At 45.9% G+C, this 22,027-nt stretch overlaps 1 protein-coding gene across 1 annotated transcript; it reads left to right on the top strand.

The window, feature by feature from the left end:
* LOC120061670 (nuclear receptor coactivator 6-like) lies at window positions 1-20,472 on the top strand. The gene is made up of 20 exons (XM_039011565.1): window positions 1-169; window positions 3,729-4,050; window positions 4,225-4,380; window positions 4,514-4,636; window positions 9,469-9,582; window positions 9,692-9,798; window positions 9,925-10,642; window positions 11,149-11,292; window positions 11,432-12,102; window positions 12,219-12,799; window positions 13,536-13,651; window positions 13,741-13,898; window positions 14,004-14,216; window positions 14,337-14,567; window positions 14,720-18,026; window positions 18,128-18,184; window positions 18,977-19,004; window positions 19,512-19,553; window positions 19,825-19,964; window positions 20,118-20,472. Exons 2-20 carry the CDS (start codon window positions 3,777-3,779, stop codon window positions 20,162-20,164), a joined length of 7,227 nt encoding a protein of 2,408 aa, XP_038867493.1. The 5' UTR covers window positions 1-169; window positions 3,729-3,776; the 3' UTR covers window positions 20,165-20,472.
* Window positions 20,473-22,027: the final 1,555 nt, after the last annotated feature.

The raw sequence follows: 22,027 nt of genomic DNA, 5'->3' as shown, positions 1-22,027 counted from the left end.
GCGAGTACCTCTTTTTGAGAATACAGAGAAAACCGAAAGAAAAAATCTCGTCGGATTCCGATTGGAAAGCCTCTCCTGTTGCGGTGTTGGTTGCCACTGTTCCCCGGTTCATGTTTTGTTAGCTATCAGATATTACATCGTTGGACTTTCTCCCTAATGGATTTATCTGGTAAGTATTGCATTGTTATATTTCCTGTTAACATTTGGCTAGCAGTTGTAGCTAGCTAGATAGGTAGCAGTAACCGGGACGAAAATGATGAAATAACTTAATACGCATTGTCAAGCTAGCCATCTAACCGTTGAATAGTGAATAGCTGTTAGAAGTGTAGCTAGCTAATGCTAAAAGCTAACTACTGGATCTTGCTAGCCAGAGCTAGCTGTTTAGGCCTTCATATTTTTTTTTGCTCAGCTGTGTGTCGTGATGTAAACTTTGTAATCAATTGGCTTTTCGGTGATCTCTAACGTTCATTTTCGACAACTACAAGTTTTTTTTGCTTGTTAGCGCGGCACTATGCAGGCTTGACAAGCCAGGTCTTCTTCGTCAATGACCTGCTAGCGAAGGCCTTGCAATCAATCGTTCTGATTACCGCCTTAGCCAATCGAGGAAATTATTGAATCTCTTTTGCCAGATAGTGCTGTGGCTTTACATATTTTGTAGTAGGGGTCTTTTTATTATTTATTGCTAAAACTTGGCTTGTTATTTTGAATTATGTCGCTAGATAGTTATTATTGGTGTTTTACTTTAGCCATTGCATTGGTGTTCGTTTACTCAAGTTAGGTAACGTTAGGATAGCTTAAAGCTACATGTCATGTTAATGATTGTGATAAACATATTTTGTAGCTAGCTAATTATAACCAAAAAGACTGTTTGATATACAGTAAATTAACAACTCCCGAAACTTTTGACAACATCGGCAGCTATCTTAGCTCCATTTGAACAACAATGTTACCAGGGGTATTCTCATGGGTACTACTAGCCCTTGATCATGACTCTCGGTTTCTTTACATTAAGGGGGATACCTAGTCAGTTGTCCAACTGAACGTTTTCAACTGAAATGTGTCTTCCGCATTTAACCCAACCCATCTGAATCAGAGAGGTGCAGGGGGCTGCCTTAATCGACATCGAGTCCCTACGCTTGGATTTAACATTACCACTCATCGCTTGCAGTATGTTTTTGGAAGCACAAGAACCTTATCTTTCATATCAGCGAGAGAGAAAAAAAATAAACAGTTTAAATTGATACACAACTTTATAGGGCTATTAGTGTTCCCACACGGCCATATCTCCATGTTACAGCCTGTGTTTACTCTGCTCATCAAACTCGTTGGGGGGGGGATTGTTCGCGAACTGCTATTTAGCATGATCCAAACACCTGTGTGTAACTGAAGAAGGCCTCGAGAAACGTATTGTCACTGAAAAATACTGTCGGCTGCAACTGTGATAAATCTGTTGAAAACAGTGTACATGCAACACAGGAGGTTGGTGGCGCCTTAATTGGGGAGGACGGGCTCATGGTAATGACTGGAACAGAGTTGGTGGAATGGTATCAAACACATGGTTTCTATGATGCCATTCCATTTACTCTGTTCCAGCCATTATTATTATGATCTGTCCTCCCCTCAGCAGCCTCCACTGAATATAGTAAGTGTATATTTTGCATTTGTGAAATTATTTTGATGTGATATGAGGTAAAGAGCTTTATTTTTCTAGAACCGTATTGCAATGTGAGAATCGATTCACGTTTAGGTGGAGTTTTTTGCTGCCAAAGCCAGTCTACCTCTGAAAAATACATAAGGACCTTGTACCTGTTAAGGAGTAATGGTATGCTCCCAAGACTACATCTTGGGTTAGGGTACTATGTAGTCACAACCCAGCAACATAGGTAACTTGTTTAGGATTTATATACAGTTCCAACTATACTGTACATATATTTGTTGCCTTCATAGCAAATAGAATCAAGGTCAGTAATTTGTTATCCATTATTGTGGTCAAGAAATATCTTGACACTTCCTTGCTTGTGTTTGCAAGGTCATGCTGTATAAATGTATGTGTTAGGCCACTTGTTGTATAGTTTTAGTGAGCCTATCTCTCTTCTTGCTCTCATCAAATCTGTAACAAGTCAAGACTATATCTTTGATGTACAGTAGTAGTCAAAAGTTTAGACACGCCTACTCATTCAAAGGTTTTTCTTTATTTGTACTATTTTCTACATTGTAGAATAATAGTGAAGAAATCAAAACTATGAAATAACACATGGACTCATGTAGTAACCAAAAAAGTGTTAAACAAATCAAAATATATTTTATATTTGAGATTCTTCAAAGTAGCCACCATTTGCCTTGATGACAGCTTTGCACACTCTTGGCATTCTCTCAACCAGCTTCATGAGGTAGTCACCTGGAATGCATTTCAATTAACAGGTGTGCCTTGTTAAAAGATAATTTGTGGTATTTCTTTCCTCCTTAATGCATTTGAGCCAATCGGTTGTGTTGTGACATGGTAGGGGTGGTATACAGAAGATAGACCAAGTTCATATTATGGCAAGAACAGCTCAAATAAGCAAAGAGAAACGACAGTCCATCATTACTTTAAGACATGAAGGTCAGTGAATCCGGAAAATGTCAAGAACTTCAATTGAAGTTCATTAGAGTTACCAGCCTCAGAAATTGCAGCCCAAAAAATTGCTTCACAGAGTTCAAGAAACAGACACATCTCAACATCAACTGTTCAGATGAGACTGTGTGAACCAGGCCTTCATGGTCAAATTGCTCTAAAGAAACCACTACCAAAGGACACCAATAATAAGAAGAGACTTGCTTGGGCCAAGAAACACGAGCAATGGGCATTAGACCGGTGGAAATCTGTCCTTTGGTCTGATCGGACCAAATTGGAGATTTTTGGTTCCAACCGCTGTCTTTGTGAGACGCAGAGTAGGTGAACGGATGATCTACGCATGTGCGGTTCCCACCGTGAAGCATGGAGGAAGTGTGATGGTGTGGGGGTGCTTTGCTGGTGACACTATCAGTGATTTTTATTTAGAATTCAAGGCAGATTTAGCCAGCATGGCTACCACATGATTCTGCTATGATACACCATCTCATCGGGTTTGGGCTTAGTCCCACTATCATTTTATTTTTCAACAGGACAATGACACAACACACCTCCAGGCTGTGTAAGGGCTATTTTACCAAGAAGCAGAGTGATGGAGTGCTACATCAGATGACTTGGCCTCCACAATTCCCCTACCTGAACCCAATTGAGATGTTTTTGGGATGAGTCGGACCGCAGAGTGAAGGAAAAGCAGCCAACAAGTTCTCAGCATATGTGGGAACTCCTTCAAGACTGTTTGAAAACCATTCCAGGTGTTGCTGGTTGAGAGAATTCCAAGAGTGTGCAAAGCTGTCAAGGCAAAGGGTGGCTATTTTGAAGAATCTAAAATATATTTATTTGATTAACACTTTTTTTGGTTACCACATGATTCCATATGTATGATTTCATAGTATTGATGTCTTCACTATTACTCTACAAATGAGAAAATAGTAAAAAATAAAGAGAAACCCTTGAATGAGCAGGTGTCCAAACTTGACTGGAACTGTACATTGACACTTCCTTATGGCCTTTCTATTGAAAGTAGATTTAATTACATGGCATACATTTTCACATAACTTACAATAATTGTCTCATTTGGGTATATCATGGAAGATAAAGTCCTCTTTTGGTTCCATAGCATAAACGATTCCGGTCTTCCCCACGCCAGTCCTACTGAGAGGGGAAGATGGCACATCAACACCTCCCATTGGAGCTTCCCCAGTGGACAGCAGTCCCAGATGGGGACCCTGAATCAGATTCTGACCGGGACTCAGGAGTCGGAGAAGATGCCGGCAGTCACCGTGGCAATGACATCTCGCACCGGCAGGATGGAGTTCGAGAGCGAGGCGGAGAGGGGGATTTCACTATCTTTGTTGCCTTTCGAGGAAATATGGATGACGAGGACTTACAAGAGAAACTTGACAACATCCTTAACAGGATGCCTAGTATGCTTGAACTAGGTTAGTAATGGGTGGTGCACCTTTCTAACTGGTTAAACACTTTCCTACTTTGTCAAACTACTTTCAGGATACATTCAATGTTTGAAAGCCATCATTTCAGACCTCTGTATTATTTCTAAGCTGAAAATGAAATGTGATATTGTACCTCTCATTCTCTGTCTTATCCCTCCCCAGATTCTGATAGACTCCAGCCCCAGCATGTGGAGCCATGGAACAGTGTGCGTGTCACCTTTAACATTCCCCGGGAAGCAGCGGAGCGCCTCAGGCTGCTGGCCCAGAACAACCAGCAGCAGCTCCGAGACCTGGGCATCCTCTCTGTACAGATAGAAGGTATGTACAGTACGCAGATAGTCATTGCTGCTGCTATGATCAGGCCCAAAAGTTATGGTTTATTTTATAATATGTATCCAGAAAAGTACTTAGACCCTGATTTGTTGTTAATGTTTGTTTTTGTTTCGTCCAGGTGAAGGAGCCATCAACGTGGCCATGGGGCAGAACAGAGGTCAGGAGGTCAGAGTGAACGGACCAATCGGCGCGCCCGGACAGATGAGGATGGATGTGGGATTCCCAGGACAACCAGGCCCAGGTAACTAACACTCGAATGATGTCATACTGACCCAGGATAGGTAAGTGACAAGTTGAACTATATACATTCATTGTTCATCTTTTAGTTGTTAAAATATAAACAAACCTCCATACCAATCCAGGGCTTGACATTAACTATTGTCCTCTTGTCCAGGACAAGACAAGTAGTCGGACAAGAAGAATATAGATTTAATTGTCCGAATAGTAAAAAATATATATAATTATCACCCACAAATCACAATATCTAACTTTTTTACCCTGACCAGAGAGGCTGACATTGGAATAATATTGAAATTATTTTTTCATGTACATAAATAAAAAAGCCTACAGGTCAAATTGTAGGTGATATGCATATTTGCTACAGCCTCATGTCCAAACCCATGCTGACATGAGGGAGGTGCCAGAAAATGTAGCCAAACTTTAATGAGACTTTTAATTACTTGAATATAGGCTAAACACCAGTTATGTTTGACAAATATATACGTTTTATTGTCACATACAGTACACCGGATAGGTGTTTTACAGGGTCAGCCATAGTAGTATGAATGAACTGTGCCTCAAGTATGTCGACAGAATCAAGGCTTCAGCCTTTAGCGTGACTCTGTCACAAGACCGGAGAGTCAAGGACAGTGCCTGTCCACTGATGTGCACTGCACATCACCTACCTTAAATCTGAGCGGAGGCAGTCATCATGTTGAAACTATTTAACCATCAACTTAATTGTTTAAAACCTTGATGTTTTATGTCATTTTTTTAAAGCATGTGTTACCTTGTTTCAATGTAGTTTAGGCTAAAATATGTCCACAGAAATGTTGGGATTATTTTATAAACACTTATTGAAACCAGCATGTTCTATTGGTTTTCAAGTCAATGTTATTTTATTGTCCAGAAGCCAAAGGCATAATCCTAGTCATATTAGTAAACCGTGCTAGTTGGTGATAATCCTAGTCATATTAGTAAACCATGCTAGTTGATGATAATCCTAGTCATATTAGTAAACCGTGCTAGTTGGTGATAATCCTAGTCATATTAGTAAACCATGCTAGTTGATAATAATCCTAGTCATATTAGTAAACCATGCTAGTTGGTGATAATCCTAGTCATATTAGTAAACCATGCTAGTTGATAATAATCCTAGTCATATTAGTAAACCGTGCTAGTTGATAATAATCCTAGTCATATTAGTAAACCGTGCTAGTTGATAATAATCCTAGTCATATGAGTAAACCATACTAGTTGGTGATAATCCTAGTCATATTAGTAAACCATGCTAGTTGGTGATAATCCTAGTCATATTAGTAAACCATGCTAGTTGGTGATAATCCTAGTCATATTAGTAAACCATACTAGTTGGTGATAATCCTAGTCATATTAGTAAACCATGCTAGTTGGTGATAATCCTAGTCATATTAGTAAACCATGCTAGTTGGTGATAATCCTAGTCATATTAGTAAACCATGCTAGTTGGTGATAATCCTAGTCATATTAGTAAACCATGCTAGTTGGTGATAATCCTAGTCATATTAGTAAACCATGCTAGTTGATAATAATCCTAGTCATATTAGTAAACCATGCTAGTTGGTGATAATCCTAGTCATATTAGTAAACCATGCTAGTTGGTGATAATCCTAGTCATATTAGTAAACCATGCTAGTTGATGCATCATTAGATCTCCCCTTAATTTCTGATGGATATTTTCATCTCTGTCATATGTTTTCCCGCTAATTGCATTTTGGAACATACGCGTGTAGCCTACAGCCATGTGCACATTGTTGAGCTTATAATATGAAGAAATAAAACTTGATCAACATTTTAAGCTGAATGGTCTGATCTGTTGTATCAGACTCATTGCTTTATTTAGTATATTTTGCATTTTTACATGTTTTAATGTGCAGTGGTATTATGAATTTTGGATCTGCCATCTCAGAGTATTTTGAACCAAAGACATATTTATCGCCCCTGGGATGACGGGACGCCCTTCATTTGAAGCCCTGGAGGCAATTATTTTATAAAGACAAAGCATTTGGTTGTAATCGTAATGTTGCAATATTTTATCGACTACCAAGGGTGGCCAATCACCTTGGTCCCAGTGATGTACTGGTCCATACACACTAACCTCTGTAGTGCCTTGCGGTCAAAGGCTGAGCAGTTGCCATACCAGGCAGTGATACAACCAGTCAGGAAGCTCTCGATGGTGCAGCTGTAGCACTTTTTGAGGATCTGAGGACCCATGCCAAATATTTTCAGTCTCAAAAGGGGGAATAGATTTTGTCATGCCCTCTTCACGACTGTCTTGGTGTGCTTGGACCATGTTAGTTTGTTGGTGATGTGGACACCAAGGAACTTGAAGCTCTCAACCTGCTCCACTACAGCCCCGTCGATGAGAATGGGGGACGTGCTCGGTCCTCCTTTTCCTGTAGTCCACAATCCTCTCCTTTGTCGTGATCACGTTGAGGGAAAAGTTGTTATCCTGGCACCACACTGCCAGGTCTGTGACCACCTCCCTATATGTTAGAGGTCGACCGATTATGATTTTTCAACGTCGATACTGATTATTGGAGAACCAAAAAAGCCGAAATTTAAAAGAATTTTTAAATGTTATTTATTTGTAATAATGACAATTACGACAATACTGAATGAACACTTATTTTAACTTAATATAATACATCAATAAAATCAATTTAGCCTCAAATAAATAATGAAACATGTTCAATTTGGTTTAAATAATGCAAAAACAAAGTGTTAGAGAAGAAAGTAAAAGTGCAATATGTGCCATGTAAGAAAGCTAACGTTTAAGTTCCTTGCTCAGAACATGAGGACATATGAAAGCTGATGGTTCCTTTTAACATGAGTCTTCAATATTCCCAGGTAAGAAGTTTTAGGTTGTAGTTATTATAGGAATTATGGGACTATTTCTCTCTATACGATTTGTATTTCATATACCTTTGACTATTGGATGTTCTTATAGGCACTTTAGTATTGCCAGTGTAACAGTATAGCTTCCGTCCCTCTCCTCGCTCCTACCTGGGCTCGAACCAGGAACACATCGACAACAGCCACCCTCGAAGCAGCGTTACCCATGCAGAGCAAGGGGAACAACTACTCCAAGTCTCAGAGCGAGTGATGTTTGAAACGCTATTAGCGCGCACCCCGCTAACTAGCTAGCCATTTCACATCGTTTACACCAGCCTAATCTCGGGAGTTGATAGGCTTGAAGTCATAAACAGCGCAATGCTTGAAGCATTGCGAAGAGCTGCTGGCAAAACGCACGAAAGTGCTGTTTGAATGAATGCTTACGAGCCTGCTGGTGCCTACCATCGCTCAGTTAGACTGCTCTATCAAATCATAGACTTAATTATAACATAATAACACACAGAAATACAAGCCTGAGGTCATTATATGGTAGAATCCGGGAACTATCATCTCGAAAACAAAACATTTATTCTTTCAGTGAAATACGGAACCGTTCCGTATTTTATCTAATGGGTGGCATCCATAAGTCTAAATATTCCTGTTACATTGCACAACCTTCAATGTTATGTCATATTTACGCAAAGTTCTTGCAAATTAGTTTGCAACGAGCCCGGCGGCCCAAACTGCTGCATATACCCTGACTCTGTTGCAAGAGAAGTGACACAATTTTCCCAGTTAAAAGAAATTCATATTACCAGGCAATATTAACTAAATATGCAGGTTTAAAAATATATACTTGTGTATTGATTTTAAGAAAGGCATTGATGTTTATGGTTAGGTACACGTTGGAGCAACGACAGTCCTTTTTCGCGAATGCGCACCGCATCGATTATATGTAACGCAGGACACGCTAGATAAACTAGTAATATCATCAACCATGTGTACTTAACTAGTGATTAGGATTGATTGATTGTTTTTTATAAGATAAGTTTAATGCTAGCAAGCAACTTATCTTGGCTTCTTACTGCATTCGCCTAACAGGCAGGCTCCTCGTGGAGTGCAATGTAAGGCAGGTGGTTAGAGCGTTGGACTAGTTAACCGTAAGGTTGCAAGATTGAATCCCCGAGCTGACAAGGTAAAAATCTGTCGTTCTGCCCCTGAACAAGGCAGTTAACCCACCGTTCCTAGGCCGTCATTGAAAATAAGAATGTGTTCTTAACTGACTTGCCTAGTTAAATAAAGGTGTAAATAAAGTGTTGTTTTTTGGGGGGGGCCAAATCGGTGTCCAAAAATACCGATTTCCGATTGTTATGAAAACTTGAAATCGGCCCTAATTAATCGGCCATTCCGATTAATCGGTCGACCTCTACTATAGGCTGTCTTGTCGGTGATCAGGCCTACCACTGTTGTGTAGTCTGCAAACTTAATGATGGTGTTGGAGTTGTGCTTGGCCATGCAGTCATGAGTGTACAGGAGGGACTGAGCACACACCACTGTGTGGCCCCTGTGTTGAGGATCAGCGTGGCAGATGTATTGTTATCTACCTTTACCACCTGGGGGCGACCCGTCAGGAATTCCAGGATCCAGTTGCAGAGGGAGGTTTTTAGTCTTAGGACCCTTAGCTTAGTGATGTGCTTTGTGGGCACTATGGTGTTGAACGCTGAGCTGTAGTCAACAAATAGCATTCTCGCGTAGGTGTTCCTTTTGTCCAAGTGGGAAAGGGCAGTGTGGAGTGCAATATAAATTGCATCTGGATCTGTTGGGGCGGTATGCAAATTGGAGTGGGTCTAGGGTTTCTGGGATAAGGGTGTTGATATGAGCCAAGTGACATGAGCTTTTGGAAAACAAAAAAAGAGGTCCTTCAGACAAGTAGGACAGGTGGCTAAAAAAGTTCATGTCAAGCCCTATAATCTCTCATAGGAGGCATGAGAATGAGCAACCCGTCGATGGTCCCCCCTGGCCCCGGTATGTCTGGCCAGGCCATGGTCCCCAGCAGCAGTGGCCAGATGCACCCCAGACCCCCTTCGCAGACTGGTGAGGACATACTTGCTTAATAACCAACCAGTTAACTCATTCACGCATCCAGAATATATGCAACTTGTTCAGAGGTAGTGAACATGTATACGTTTTTCCCCTCCTTCAGATGCAATGGACCCCATGATGTCCTTACAACAGCAGCAGCTTCAGCATCCCCAGGCTGGCCCCCACAGCCAAGGCCCCATGCCCCCCCAGGCTGCTCACCACATTCAGGTATATAATCACTAATGGAGCTCAACAATAACCATGTTTATAATCACTATTAATTCTACCAAGTAATGAAAGGATCAACTGTATCAGGAGTTGATTGCATTTATAAAGGCTGTATTTTGACCACAGGTCATGCAGGCAGGGCGGCAGCTCAACCCAGCCGCCCTCCAGCAGCTGCAGCAGGCTCAGCAACAGGCCCAGCTCTCCCAGCTTGGTGGCCCCCGTCCCCCTTTCAATCCCTCCGGCCAGATGCCTGTACCCTCCGGCTGGAACCAGCTCCCCTCAGGGGTCCTCCAGCCCCCTCCAGCCCAGGGAGGACCCATGGGCCCAGCAGCCTGGAGGAAGGCCCCTCCCCAAGTCCAGATGGGTCAACGTCCCCCCTCCCTGGCTACGGTGCAGACCCCCAGCCACCCTCCACCTCCGTACCCGTTTGGTAGCCAGCAGGCTGGCCAGGTGTTTAATGCTATGGGGCAGCTCCAGCAACAGCAGCAGTCAGGGGCTGGTCAATTTGCAGCCCCCCAACCTAAAGGTCCCCAAGGTGTGCTTGGAGGGGTGGCAGGACTCCCTAGACCTCATCTGCCTCAATCAGCAGGGCCTCAGGGTAACCTCACAGCCAAGTCCCCTGGGTCTTCATCTTCCCCCTTCCAGCAGGGTTCTCCAGGGACTCCTCCCATGATGGGTCAGGCCCAGCTAGGCCCGCGATCTATGGCCCCACAGGGTTTCCCTCAAGGGGTGGGCTCACCGGGCAGGGTGGTGATGGGACAGCAGGGTAACATGCAGCAAGGGTTCATAGGGATGCCCCAACATGGGCAACCTGGACCTCAGGTTCATCAAGGAGGAATGGGAGGTAAGAAACTAAACCATTGTGGATGACTACAAATGATTCATTCACTTTCATAGAGTATGTTTGTTTCATGGCCACAGATGATCTCCTGTGGCATTACCTTTGTAGTTAGAATTGCTGTTAACTAGGAATGTGACTGTATTGCAATATTTCTTTCCATGGCAAAAATGAAAACACGAAACAGATAACACTTTGGTCCTTTTAAAAACCTGCTGTATGTAAAATGTTGTGTGCTATAGCGTGAAAAATAAATGTATGTGATTCTGGATGATAACATGTTTGTTTCCAACATTGGGGATGTTTTCCTAAAGAAATTATATCTGCTTCGTGTTTTCTTTCCTTGCCACATTCTAGCGTGTATTATGATACTGGTAATGTCCTGGCCCTACTGGTATCACAATTCACGCTTAACTCAAAGTAGTACTCGGACAGTTAGTGTAATACAGACTCACTATAATGACCGTGTTAGCTGGGCTGATGAAGTTCCCCATGGTGATGTTTGATCACAGGCATGCCCAAACGTCTGCCCATGGGGTTCCCTAGCGTCTCAGGGAACCAGAACTTTGCCCAGGGTCAGGTGACTAGCGCCCCAGGAACCCCAGGGGGAGGAGCCAATCCCCAGCCCCAGAGCAGCCAGACTATGGCCCACACAGGTACAAGACAAAGAATAGATCAGCACATACCGTTCAGATATACTGTATACCATAGAAAAATGCCTAAGAGCAGACAACACAGTGATATGATTTAGACTGCATTCGTCAGTGTCATTCTTATGTCACAATCTGATTTCAGGAGCCCAGTCATCAGCCTCCACCCCCAACACCATGCAGGGTCCCTCACACTCCCAGCCCAATGTCATGGGCCTCCACAGTGGCATGGCTGGCCAGCCCCAAGGCACCAACTCCGGGCCCAGTATGAGCCAGCCCCAGCCAGGCCTCCAGTCCCAGATGATGGACCTCCAGGGCCAGCCCGTGTCCTCGTCCCCCAGCCAGATGGTTCAAGGTGGGGGTCAGGGGCAGACAGTCCTCTCTAGACCCCTCAACCCAGGGCAGAGAGGAGGCATGACCCCACCCAAACAGCTGATGCCACAGCAGGGCCAGGGCCAGATGATTGGAGGGCCGGGGCACCAGGCGATGCTCCTACAACAACAACAGCAAAACTCCATGATGGAACAGATGCAACAAATGCAAGGAAACAAGCAGGCATTTGGGTTGAAAGGTCAACCCGGGGTCATGCCAGGTCAGATGATGCGGGGTCCATCTCCTAACGTGCCCGGAAACATGGCTCAGTTCCAGCAGCCTCAGGTGGGCCAACAGCAGCAACAAATGACTCCGCAGCAGCAGCATCAACAGCAGCAGCAAATGGCTCAGCTCCAACAGTTACAACAACTGCAGCTACAACAGCTACAACAGCAGCAGCAACAACAACAACAACAACAGATGACCCAGCAGCAGCCCCAACAGGTATTTCATTACTTTTTTTCCTTTTTTATTTGCACGGCGGAAAACCATCCACCAATTTTACTTCTGGGTAGCATTAAAGAGTATTATTTCACTCGCTCATTCCTTAATTTGTTCAGGTCCCCATTGGCGGCAACCCCAACCAGGCCATGGGTATGCAGGGTCAACAGATGAGACTCCCCAGTGGTCATCCTCTGGTCCAACAGCAGCTACAGCAGCAGCAGCTCCAACAAAAACAAGCCATGCTGCAACAGCAGCAGCAACAGGCGGCGCAGCAACACCCACACGCTCTCGGGGACCCCAGCGGTGCTACAGGCGACATGGGCGGTGTCCAACAGATGCTCCCGGACATGCAGGTTCAGCAACAAGGCATGATGGGAATTGGAGTCCCTCAGCACATGCAGGTGGGCAATGGCCACTTCCCTGGTCATGGGATGAACTTCAACCCCCAGTTTGGGGTTCAGATGCCCATGGGAGGGCCGTGTGCTCAGGCAGGGGGGTTTCCAGTGAACAAGGATGTGACACTAACCAGTCCTCTCCTGGTCAACCTGCTTCAGAGTGACATCTCTGCCAGTCAGTTTGGGCCTGGGGGGAAGCAGGCGGCTGGAGGACCTGGCCAGGCCAAACCCAAGAAGAAGAAACCACCACGCAAGAAGAAGCCCAAAGTAGGGGAGGGACAGCAGCCGGTCGAGGGGCTAGGGTAAGCACCTGGATTTTATTGAAATTAAAAACTATACTGAACAAAAATTTAAACGCAACATGTAAAGTGTTGGTCTCATGTTTCATGAGCTGAAATAAATGTTCCATACGCACAAAAAGCTTATTTTTCTCAAATTTTGTGTACAAATTTGTTTATATCCATGTTAGTGAGCATTTCTCCTTTGCCAAGATTATCCATCCACCTGACAGGTGTGGCATATCAAGAAGCTGATTAAACAGCTTGATCATTACACAGGTACAACCTTTTGCTGGGGACAATATAAGGCAACTCTAAAATGTGCAGTTTTGTCACACAACACAATGCCATAGTTGTCTCAAGTTTTGAGGAAGTGTGCAATTGGCATGCTGACTGCAAGAATGTCCACCAGAGCTGTTGCCAGAGAATTTAATGTACATTTCTCTACCATAAGCTGCCACCAATGTGGTTTTAGTAATAAAGCCCTTTAGTGGGGAAAAACTCTTATTTGCAGGGCCTTGCTCTTATTTGCAGGGCCTTGCTCCCCAGTGGGTGTGCATGGCTCTCAAGTGGGTGTGGCATATGTGAAATCCATAGATTAGGGCCTAATGAATTTATTTCAATTGATCGATTTCCTTATATGAACTATAATTCACAAATCTTTGAAATTGTTGCATTTTATATTTTTGTTAAGTATATATTTGCACAAGGTATTTGTTATTGGACATGGTTTGTCATTGAGGTATTCTTCTCTCCTCAGGGGTCTGGATGTGGGGGCTGGCCTGGAGGACCCGGAGCTGCCAGGGCTGAGTGGGGAACAGGGAGTGGGCATGGACCCTTCCGGACCCAAACTCTCAGACTTCAACAGGCCTGCAGGTATGCAATTTGAATGCTTCTTGGTTTGCTTACTCACACTGTTCTATATAGTTGATTGGCTTTCGATCACTCCTTTTTGCTCATGTCAGGTTTCCCAGGTCAGCCTGGAGACCAGAGAGTCCTACAGCAGGTGCCCATGCAGTTCATGCAGCAGCAGCAACAGCAGCAACAACAACAACAACAACAGCAGCAACAACAGCAGCAGCAACAACAGCAGCAGCAACAACAGCAGCAACAACAGCAGCAACAGCAGCAACAACAGCAGCAACAGCAGCAACAACAGCAGCAGCAACAACAGCAGCAGCAACAACAACAGCAGCAGCAACAACAGCAGCAGCAACAACAACAGCAGCAGCAGCAACAACAACAGCATCAAATGCAGCATATGCAACAACAGCAAATGCAACAGCTGCAACAACAGCAAATGCAACAACTACAACAGCAGCAGATGCAGGGACTGCAGGTTCCTGCTGGACAGCAGCAGGGGGTGGCTGGAGCTCAGGGTCCGACTCAAGTCCAGCCACAGATGCACCCTCATCAGCTACAGCAGCAGCAGCAACAGCAGGTATAATCTACTGCCAATGTGTACTTGCTGCTTCCAGCCTTGCGTTTGTGTATGTGGTAAAAAGACACATTTTCCATTTGGTCTATGGATAATCTAGATAATTGGTTCCTTGTGTTAAAGCAGCAGATGCTGATGATCATGAAGATGCAGCAGGAGCAGGCTAAGAGCCGGATGCCCCTCCCTCCAGGCGGGCAGCACCCCCCCAGGGGCATGTTGAATCCCGGGGAGGCCCAGAGGATACCCGGGTCCCAACAGGGCAACATGCCTGTCATGATCAACCTCCAGGGGCACGGAGGAGTGCCTCCCTCTCCAGACAAACCCAGAGGGATGCCCCTCATCGTCAATCCACAGGTTGGACACACTATCTGGATGTTTAACATTTTTATATATCATATTTATTGTTATCGTCTTGTGAATGTTCTATGCTTGTTGAATTTGTCTGTGTGGACTAATGAATTCCTCTGTGTGTATAAATAAAGTATTCTCTTGCTCTACCTATGTAGATGGCTGGGGCAGCCAGAAGGATGTCTCACCCCGAGGCAGGGCAGGGTACTGGGGCTGAGGAGTCCCCTGGAGCAGCCAACTCCCTGCAAGACAGACCCGGGGGCCAGGAGATGGGGATGCCGCCTGGGAACGGGGCCCAACAGATGTTGGTGAACCAGGGCCCCAATACCCACATGATGAAGCAAGGCCCAGGCCCCTCGCCCCAGCACCCTGGAGCCAGCCCCCAGCAGCAGATGCCCCCTCAGCCCCAGCAGGGTGGCCCCATGCCAGGCCTCCACTTCCCTAATGTCCCCACAACTTCCCAGAGCTCCAGGCCCAAAACACCCAACCGAGCCAGTCCCAGGCCCTACCACCATCCTCTCACCCCAACCAATCGTCCTCCCAGCACTGAGCCCTCTGAGATCAACCTCTCCCCTGAGAGGCTGAATGCCTCCATCGCAGGCCTGTTCCCCCCCAAAATCAACATCCCTCTGCCCCCCAGGCAGCCCAACCTTAGCCGGGGCTTTGACCAGCAGGGTGGGCTCAACCCCACCACTCTCAAAGCCATAGGGCAGGCCCCTCCCAGCCTAACTCTGCCCAGCAACAACGGAAGTGGTGTAGGTAACTCTAACAACGGTCAGCAGTCTTTCCCTACAGGCAGTGGAGCTGCCAACTCGGGCCAGGGCAAACCGGACAAGCAGCCTGGAGGAGGTCAGGCTAAAAGGGCCAATCCCAGTAACGGCCGCAGATCCAGCCCTGCCTCCAGCCGCAAAGTCACTAACCCCAGCTCAGGGAGGCAGAAGTGGACCAAAATCACCCTCACATCCCCTTCTCACCAGCAACAAATGGTCAACCCCCAGACAGGGCAGACCATGATGCTGAGCCCCACCCCGGTGCCTCCTAGCCCAGTCACTCTCCCACCAGTGGCGGGGGTGGGCCTGGAGCCCCAGCAGATCCAGACCCCCTTCCAGGTGATGCAGGGTAACCCAGCTGAGATGCCCAGGGAAGGGCAGGGAATGGCAGGTGTAGAGCACCGGCAGATGCCCCAGCCTCTGAGGGAGCTCTCCGCCCCACGGATGGCTAGCCCCCGTGTAGCCACTCCTCAGGAGGCTAAAGCTGGGCTGGAGCAGACAGTGGCGATAGTGGAGAGGCAGCCTGTACAGAGCACTCCTCAGCAGGTGTCTGGATCTGAGGCCTCTCCTTCTCTTAACCAGCTGCTGGATAACGCAGCCACCCCCAGCGTGCATCCCAGGCCCACTCTGATTGCTCCAGCTGGGGATGCTGCCTGCAAGGAGAGCTCTAAAGCCTCCATAGTTTCAGAGAACCTAACCAGTGTTTTTCAGAGCTCGAATGCGGGGGCTACCACTGTTGCTACTACTGCTGCTGTGAACGAGCCAGAAGCTAACCCCAAGCCTAGCTCAACCCCCAGCCCAAAACTCCCAAATCCAGTCGGTAATCCTAACCTGCAGCGCAATGCAAATACCAATCTGAATGCTAATCCCGGCCCTAGCCCCAATCTTAACCAAACTGACAGCCCCAACGTCAACTCTAACTCTAGCCCCAGCGCCAAGCCTAGCACCCCTAGCCCTAACTTAAACCCTACCATTACCCACGGCCCTACTCTAAACCCTACTCCTAGTTTTAGCGTCAGTGTGGGTGCCAGCGTCAGTCACAGTAGTCCCCTCCCCAACATTACCTCCAGCCCCAAACCTAACCCAAACCCTGCCATTAGCCCCAAACCAACCCCCAGTCCCAAACCTAACCCAAACCCTGCCATTAGCCCCAAACCAACCCCCAGCCCCAAACCTAACCCAAACCCTGCCATTAGCCCCAAACCAACCCCCAGCCCCAAACCTAACCCAAACCCTGCCATTAGCCCCAAACCTAACCCAAACCCTGCCGTTGGCCCCAAACCAACCCCCAGCCCTAAACCCTCGACCAATATCCCCACTGTCCTGCAGATCCCTGCATCATCTGCCACCATCTTCCCCAACCAGATCAGTTACACCCCAGCTCCCACCCCCCAGGCCCCCCCAGGTGTCATCTCCGCTATGGTGGCAATGCCCAAAAAGAACATCAGACCCCAGCAGTCCAGCCAGCAGACCCGTGGCCCCCACACCCAGTTTATCACCACTCCTGTGTTTAACACCGGTACTCCCATCTTCCACATCCCTACAGTGTCTGTGGCCCCCAACGCCACGGTAGTGTCCCAGCCGGTCACCATGGTAAAGCCCATACAGGTGTCCACCACTAACATCCAGCTCACTGCTGCTCCAACCCAGGCCCAAGCCCCGGCCTCGACTCAGGCTGCTGTGGTCAGTGTGGCTAGCTACCAGCCTGCCCGAACGCTAGTTGGGCAGGTCCAGATGGCCACTAGACGTGCTTCCCCTGTCCCTGTTAGTACTCTGCCTCGACCTCAGCAGCAAAAGCCTGGCACTCCCAAGTCGGAGACCCCGGGTGAGGCGCCCCCTGGCCAGAAATTGAGCCCACCAGTTGGGCAGCCATCCCCCCATCCCAGCCTCTCTCCCACAGCCTTGGCGTCTGCCTCGTCTTCCGTCCAACAGCCCCTAGCGTCCCCTCCTCCATGCTCCAGTCCTGGTGTCCCAGCCAGCGCCCGGAAGAGCCCTATGTCCCCCCCCTTGCCTGCCCAGGGAAAGCTTGCCCAGGGAAAGCCTGCCGAGGGAAAGCCTGCCCAGGCTCCTGGCTCTGCACCACCAGTGGGTAATCGACCAGACTACCAGCAGGTTGCTGAAGCACGGGCTGCCCAACCTTTAGAGGGGACTTCCCAGCCCCAGAGGGGGCCGAACTGGGCAGTGCCCCCTCACGCCTTCCCTCCACCCCCTGCATCTGTCATCCAGACTCGGACCACAGTGTCTGGAGCACAGACACGGACCACAGTGTCTGGAGCACAGACTCGGACCACAGCTGCTGCTGTTCCTCTGAAAGTCACCACTCCTCCAGTATCAGCGCCAACTCCTGTCCTTGCTCAATCTGCTGCACCAGCCCAGTCCTGTCTTCCTGCCTCTACTACTACCACCCCTCCCCCAGTATCAGTACCTGTCACCACCCGAACCTCTACTACTGCCCCTGTTCCTACCCCTGCTACGTCTCTCCCTGCTCCTTCTTCAGCCTCAGTCCCAAGTCCATCCACATCCACCTCTCCTGTTGCTGCCGCCCCTGGACCCCCCAACCCCCCCGGTCCCTCCCCAGCCATATCCTCCCTAGTGGCCCCTACCCCTACTGGGGCTCAGCCTGCCCCCACAGCCATGGAGCCTCCCAGCCAGCCAGCCCCACTAGAGCCCCCAGCACTTGCAGGCAACACCCCAGGTACATATTGATGGATAAATCAATCAATGATTGAGTGACTTATCCCCCACATGTCAAACTTCGACTGATAATAATAACCTCCACCATGTCCTTTCTCCCAGTGTCAGTCCAACCTGAACCTCTACAGCAAGAGGAGCCTGCTGCTACGGAGAAGACTGGTAAGCACTGTCACACTAACTTATCTGTAACAAAATGGTTAATGCTCCGGCCATGGTAATGACATGATATGGCATATTGTTAACAGAGGACGGATGGGAACATCCATAACGTAAGCAAAGATTGCGATATATTATGAGGGAATCATAAAATGTAAATGTGTTAGAGCAAGTAATAGAGCAAGTTATTCATGCAGGCTGTGCTGATCTAGGATCAGTTTTGCCTTGAAGTTCAGGGAGTGGAATGTTAGCTAAACAGACTGGCAACCAGGCTAACACTGCTCTAGAATCTGTCCAAATAACCTTATTCATTATGATCTTAATGTCATGTGCCATATGTTTGGGCGTGGCCAATGGTGCGGTTTTTATAGGCCCTTCTCTTGGCCGCAGAGACATTTCACCGTTTTTAAAGCTAATTTCCTACAATTATACACGTTTTACCATGGCTGAGGCCTTGTTCTTATGTTATTTGAGTGACTCAAGCATTATAACAAAGTCAATGCCATGACATTATTGGAATTTAAGATTCTCCCTGACTGTCAATTTTTTTTGGGGGGTGATTATTAGTTCTCAAAGATCTTGTTTAAAAATATTGCTCCGTTATCTTTTCTACATACCCCCCTATAAAACATTACTTAATTTTTTGGGGCTGCCACGATTTGACAGTGTTGGTGCGCTGCTGCTAAATGCACATAGGGGTAACACTGCTTTATATGATACCCTGTATGCTGTGAACATAATATGGCCTTTGCTGTGATATTTAGTAACCTTTTTTTTGTTTTTTTCCCTCTACAGCAGAAGTTGCCACAGTAACCGAGCAAGGGTGAGGTTATCAAAACCGATTTCAAATGAACAAAATGTAACCCTGTTCTTTTTAATAATTAAATACTTTTCATGCCAGGGGTGATTGGGATATTCCATTGCCTTTTAAGGTTAACATGAGTATTTAGTACTTGGCCTAGTCTGCTGTAAGTGCCATCCATGTTTGTAAACAGAAATGCTTAGACATTTGTAACTCTACTGAAACTCAGGGAGTTTATTTGGTTGGCCAGGGCAGGGGGGTACATGGCGAAACCCAATGAGCCACGTGGCCTCATCACTTGGTATGTATGCTTAGCATGCAAACTATATCCAAACTTAATGCATGTCAAAAGACAACTCAAGCACTACCACTCCATAAGATCTTGTGTTTACAATATGAATATGGCCATATCTGATTTATATTTGCTGGTGATAATTATAATCATTAAGAGTATGTTGGTGGACTTAAAACCATGTTTGTTCAGCATCACAGTTTTAGTTTACCGCTGTTTTTCCACTTCTATCACAGATGGGCAAAGAAAAGAAAGACTCCCGTCAACTTAGTCCCAAGGTATGTATTTACATGCATGAGTGCTGCCAGGATGCACGCAAGCAGCCCTGTCGTGTTCACCATTTTGTTATCTATCGGATACTGTTTGGGGTGAAGACGGACGACAGTGTCTGTGGTAGATGAGGGAAAACAGCCCATTCCCGAAGCGGTTTTCCCAACTGAACTTTCACTGAGTAGCTACTGTAGAGTTACTATTTTTATTATTATCTCTGTAAATGACCTGTCCTTTTCTCTTTCTCCCCTGGTCTGTTTGCTGTTGGGAATCTATCAGGGCTGCTGTGGAGAAGCCGAAAGGTCCCAGCAGACGGAGCTCGCGGGCTGAAAAGGAGGTGGAGGAGGAAACGGTGGCAGACGGCGTGCAGAGGAAGAGACCAGCCAGGCCTGGAGCCAGCGCTATGGTTGCTGCTAAAGGTACACACAGGCACATGTATACAGTACACACACCTCCCACTGAGGGCATACACTCTCTCACACAATTTACTCTTGCATAGCTTAAATTGTTATTTTAAAGTTCTTTGTCGTCTCAAACTTGTCCCCCTCTCCCTCTTTCCTGTGTCCTTTCAGAAACCGGTGCCAGTCCTACCCAGGCTAAGAGAAGGAAGTCTAAATGACCACAGTAGTGAAACCCTGTGAACTGTAAATGTGTTTTTCTGTCAATCATTCAATGAGTTTATTTTCTCCCCGATTATGAATTCTCAATGGAGAAAATAACCATGTACAGATAATTGTTTGAAAATAATTATGTTGATGTTTTGTCCCAGCTATCATGTGAGGTTGTAGCTAGTGTGTGTTTGTGCGCGTGTGAATGTGTTTTGTTTTTAAACAATTATGCTGGATTAATCATGTGAAGACTGATAATTGAAGGTGTCTCAATTGTATAATTATGTTGTGAAACTTATTAAAATGTTCTGCTACTTAATTGTCCTTGTTTTATGTGTTGAACTGACATTCTGTGAAAGAAGTTCACACACAAGTGGCCTACATGGCTGCATGAATTGTTCCATTTTACAATATTTTGTTAGGACTGAATGCTGTCCTCTTTTAAAAGTGCAGTTTGACAACAACGTATTTTCTATAGTCTATATCCTACTGTTAATCTACCATAGAGAGATTTTTCGACAAATCAGGGAACTTTAACTATTGTAGGGAGGAACCATGCAGGACAGTAGAAACATTTATTTTTCATTATTTAAATTCGAGCATGCGCAGTTGCAGAGAATTCGGACTTAGCCCGGTGCGCAACGACTCCATTCCACAGTCTATCCAGACTACTCTGTCAACCTCATCTTCTTACCTTGGGCATCTCTGACTTGTGCATTTGGCTTTACAAGACAATGAGCGGGGATCACGGTGAAAGAGACTCGCAGGTAGTGTTATTATGCTGAACGAGATGTAGGTAGCTGGTTATTTGCATTATGTGACAGTTGGTTTGGTTGACTAGATAATGATAAAATTACATTAATGTGATAGCCTATCGATTGTGTCCATGCAATGTTAACAAGTTGCATTAGTTGTCTTTCAAGTAGCAACTTTGTTATAAATATCACAAGCGATCGCTGGGCTTTGTGTAGAATTTCTCATATTTCCCTGTATGAAACTTGACATTCTCCTTTCTACCGGCATTCAGAAAATATAAACATTAATTTAATATATTTTTAAAATTTTGCAGGTCAATTCTGGGTCTCGAGCCAATGGTAAGTTGTTTTTAACGGCAAAAAAATTATTGATCATGGTTTTGCTTGTGATCTTCATTCGTCTACTCCTGTTAGTTTTTAAAGGACAGAAATGGCGTCCCAGAGACTAAGTCCCTTCTCCTCCACTCTCTTGTGTCTATTGTTCAAAAAGAGGGCCTCAAAATTACCCTTTCGATATATAATATTGCGATCTGAGGGTAAATTCTGGCAGCACTTTACACCGTGTTTCTCAAATAGACCATTGTTTGTTTATGTTGTGGTGCAACAATGTATAATTTTTGAGCCGAAAGTAGTGAAATGGGGGTTTAGGACTTAGTCTCTGCGCCATTTTCTTTTTCTCTGTCTAGCAGCCAGTGCGCCGAGCACTGATAGAACAGTTGGCGGTGATATGGAGGCTAGAGCTGGGAGTTCATCGGCCTCTCCCACCCCATGGCTCCTGGTACAATCGCTGCAGACATTACTGCCACTACATTTCATCTGTCAAAGATAGTTGCTTTATTACAAATATATGTTTTAAATGTTGTTATAGCTTGTTGCATTTGTTAGTCAACTTTGGGCATGGTTTTTAGAAATTATACTGGAATTCTGCCAGCACAATAATACTGTAATAACATATATTTAAAAAGGGGGGAGGAGGGGGTGAATCAAGTGCACACACCTTTGACAACTCAACATTTCATTAGTTTTATAATTAAACAGTCATGGAAATGGGACAGAGATATAGTAGTGGGAGCATATTATTGTTTCCTATGACAATAACCCCCTACCCGTTATTTAACT

This window comes from Salvelinus namaycush, chromosome 16, assembly GCF_016432855.1.
Source record: "Salvelinus namaycush isolate Seneca chromosome 16, SaNama_1.0, whole genome shotgun sequence".
Lineage (NCBI taxonomy): Eukaryota > Metazoa > Chordata > Actinopteri > Salmoniformes > Salmonidae > Salvelinus > Salvelinus namaycush.
The sequence above is the reverse complement of the archived record's forward strand: the minus strand, read 5'-3'. Positions and strand labels throughout refer to the sequence as shown.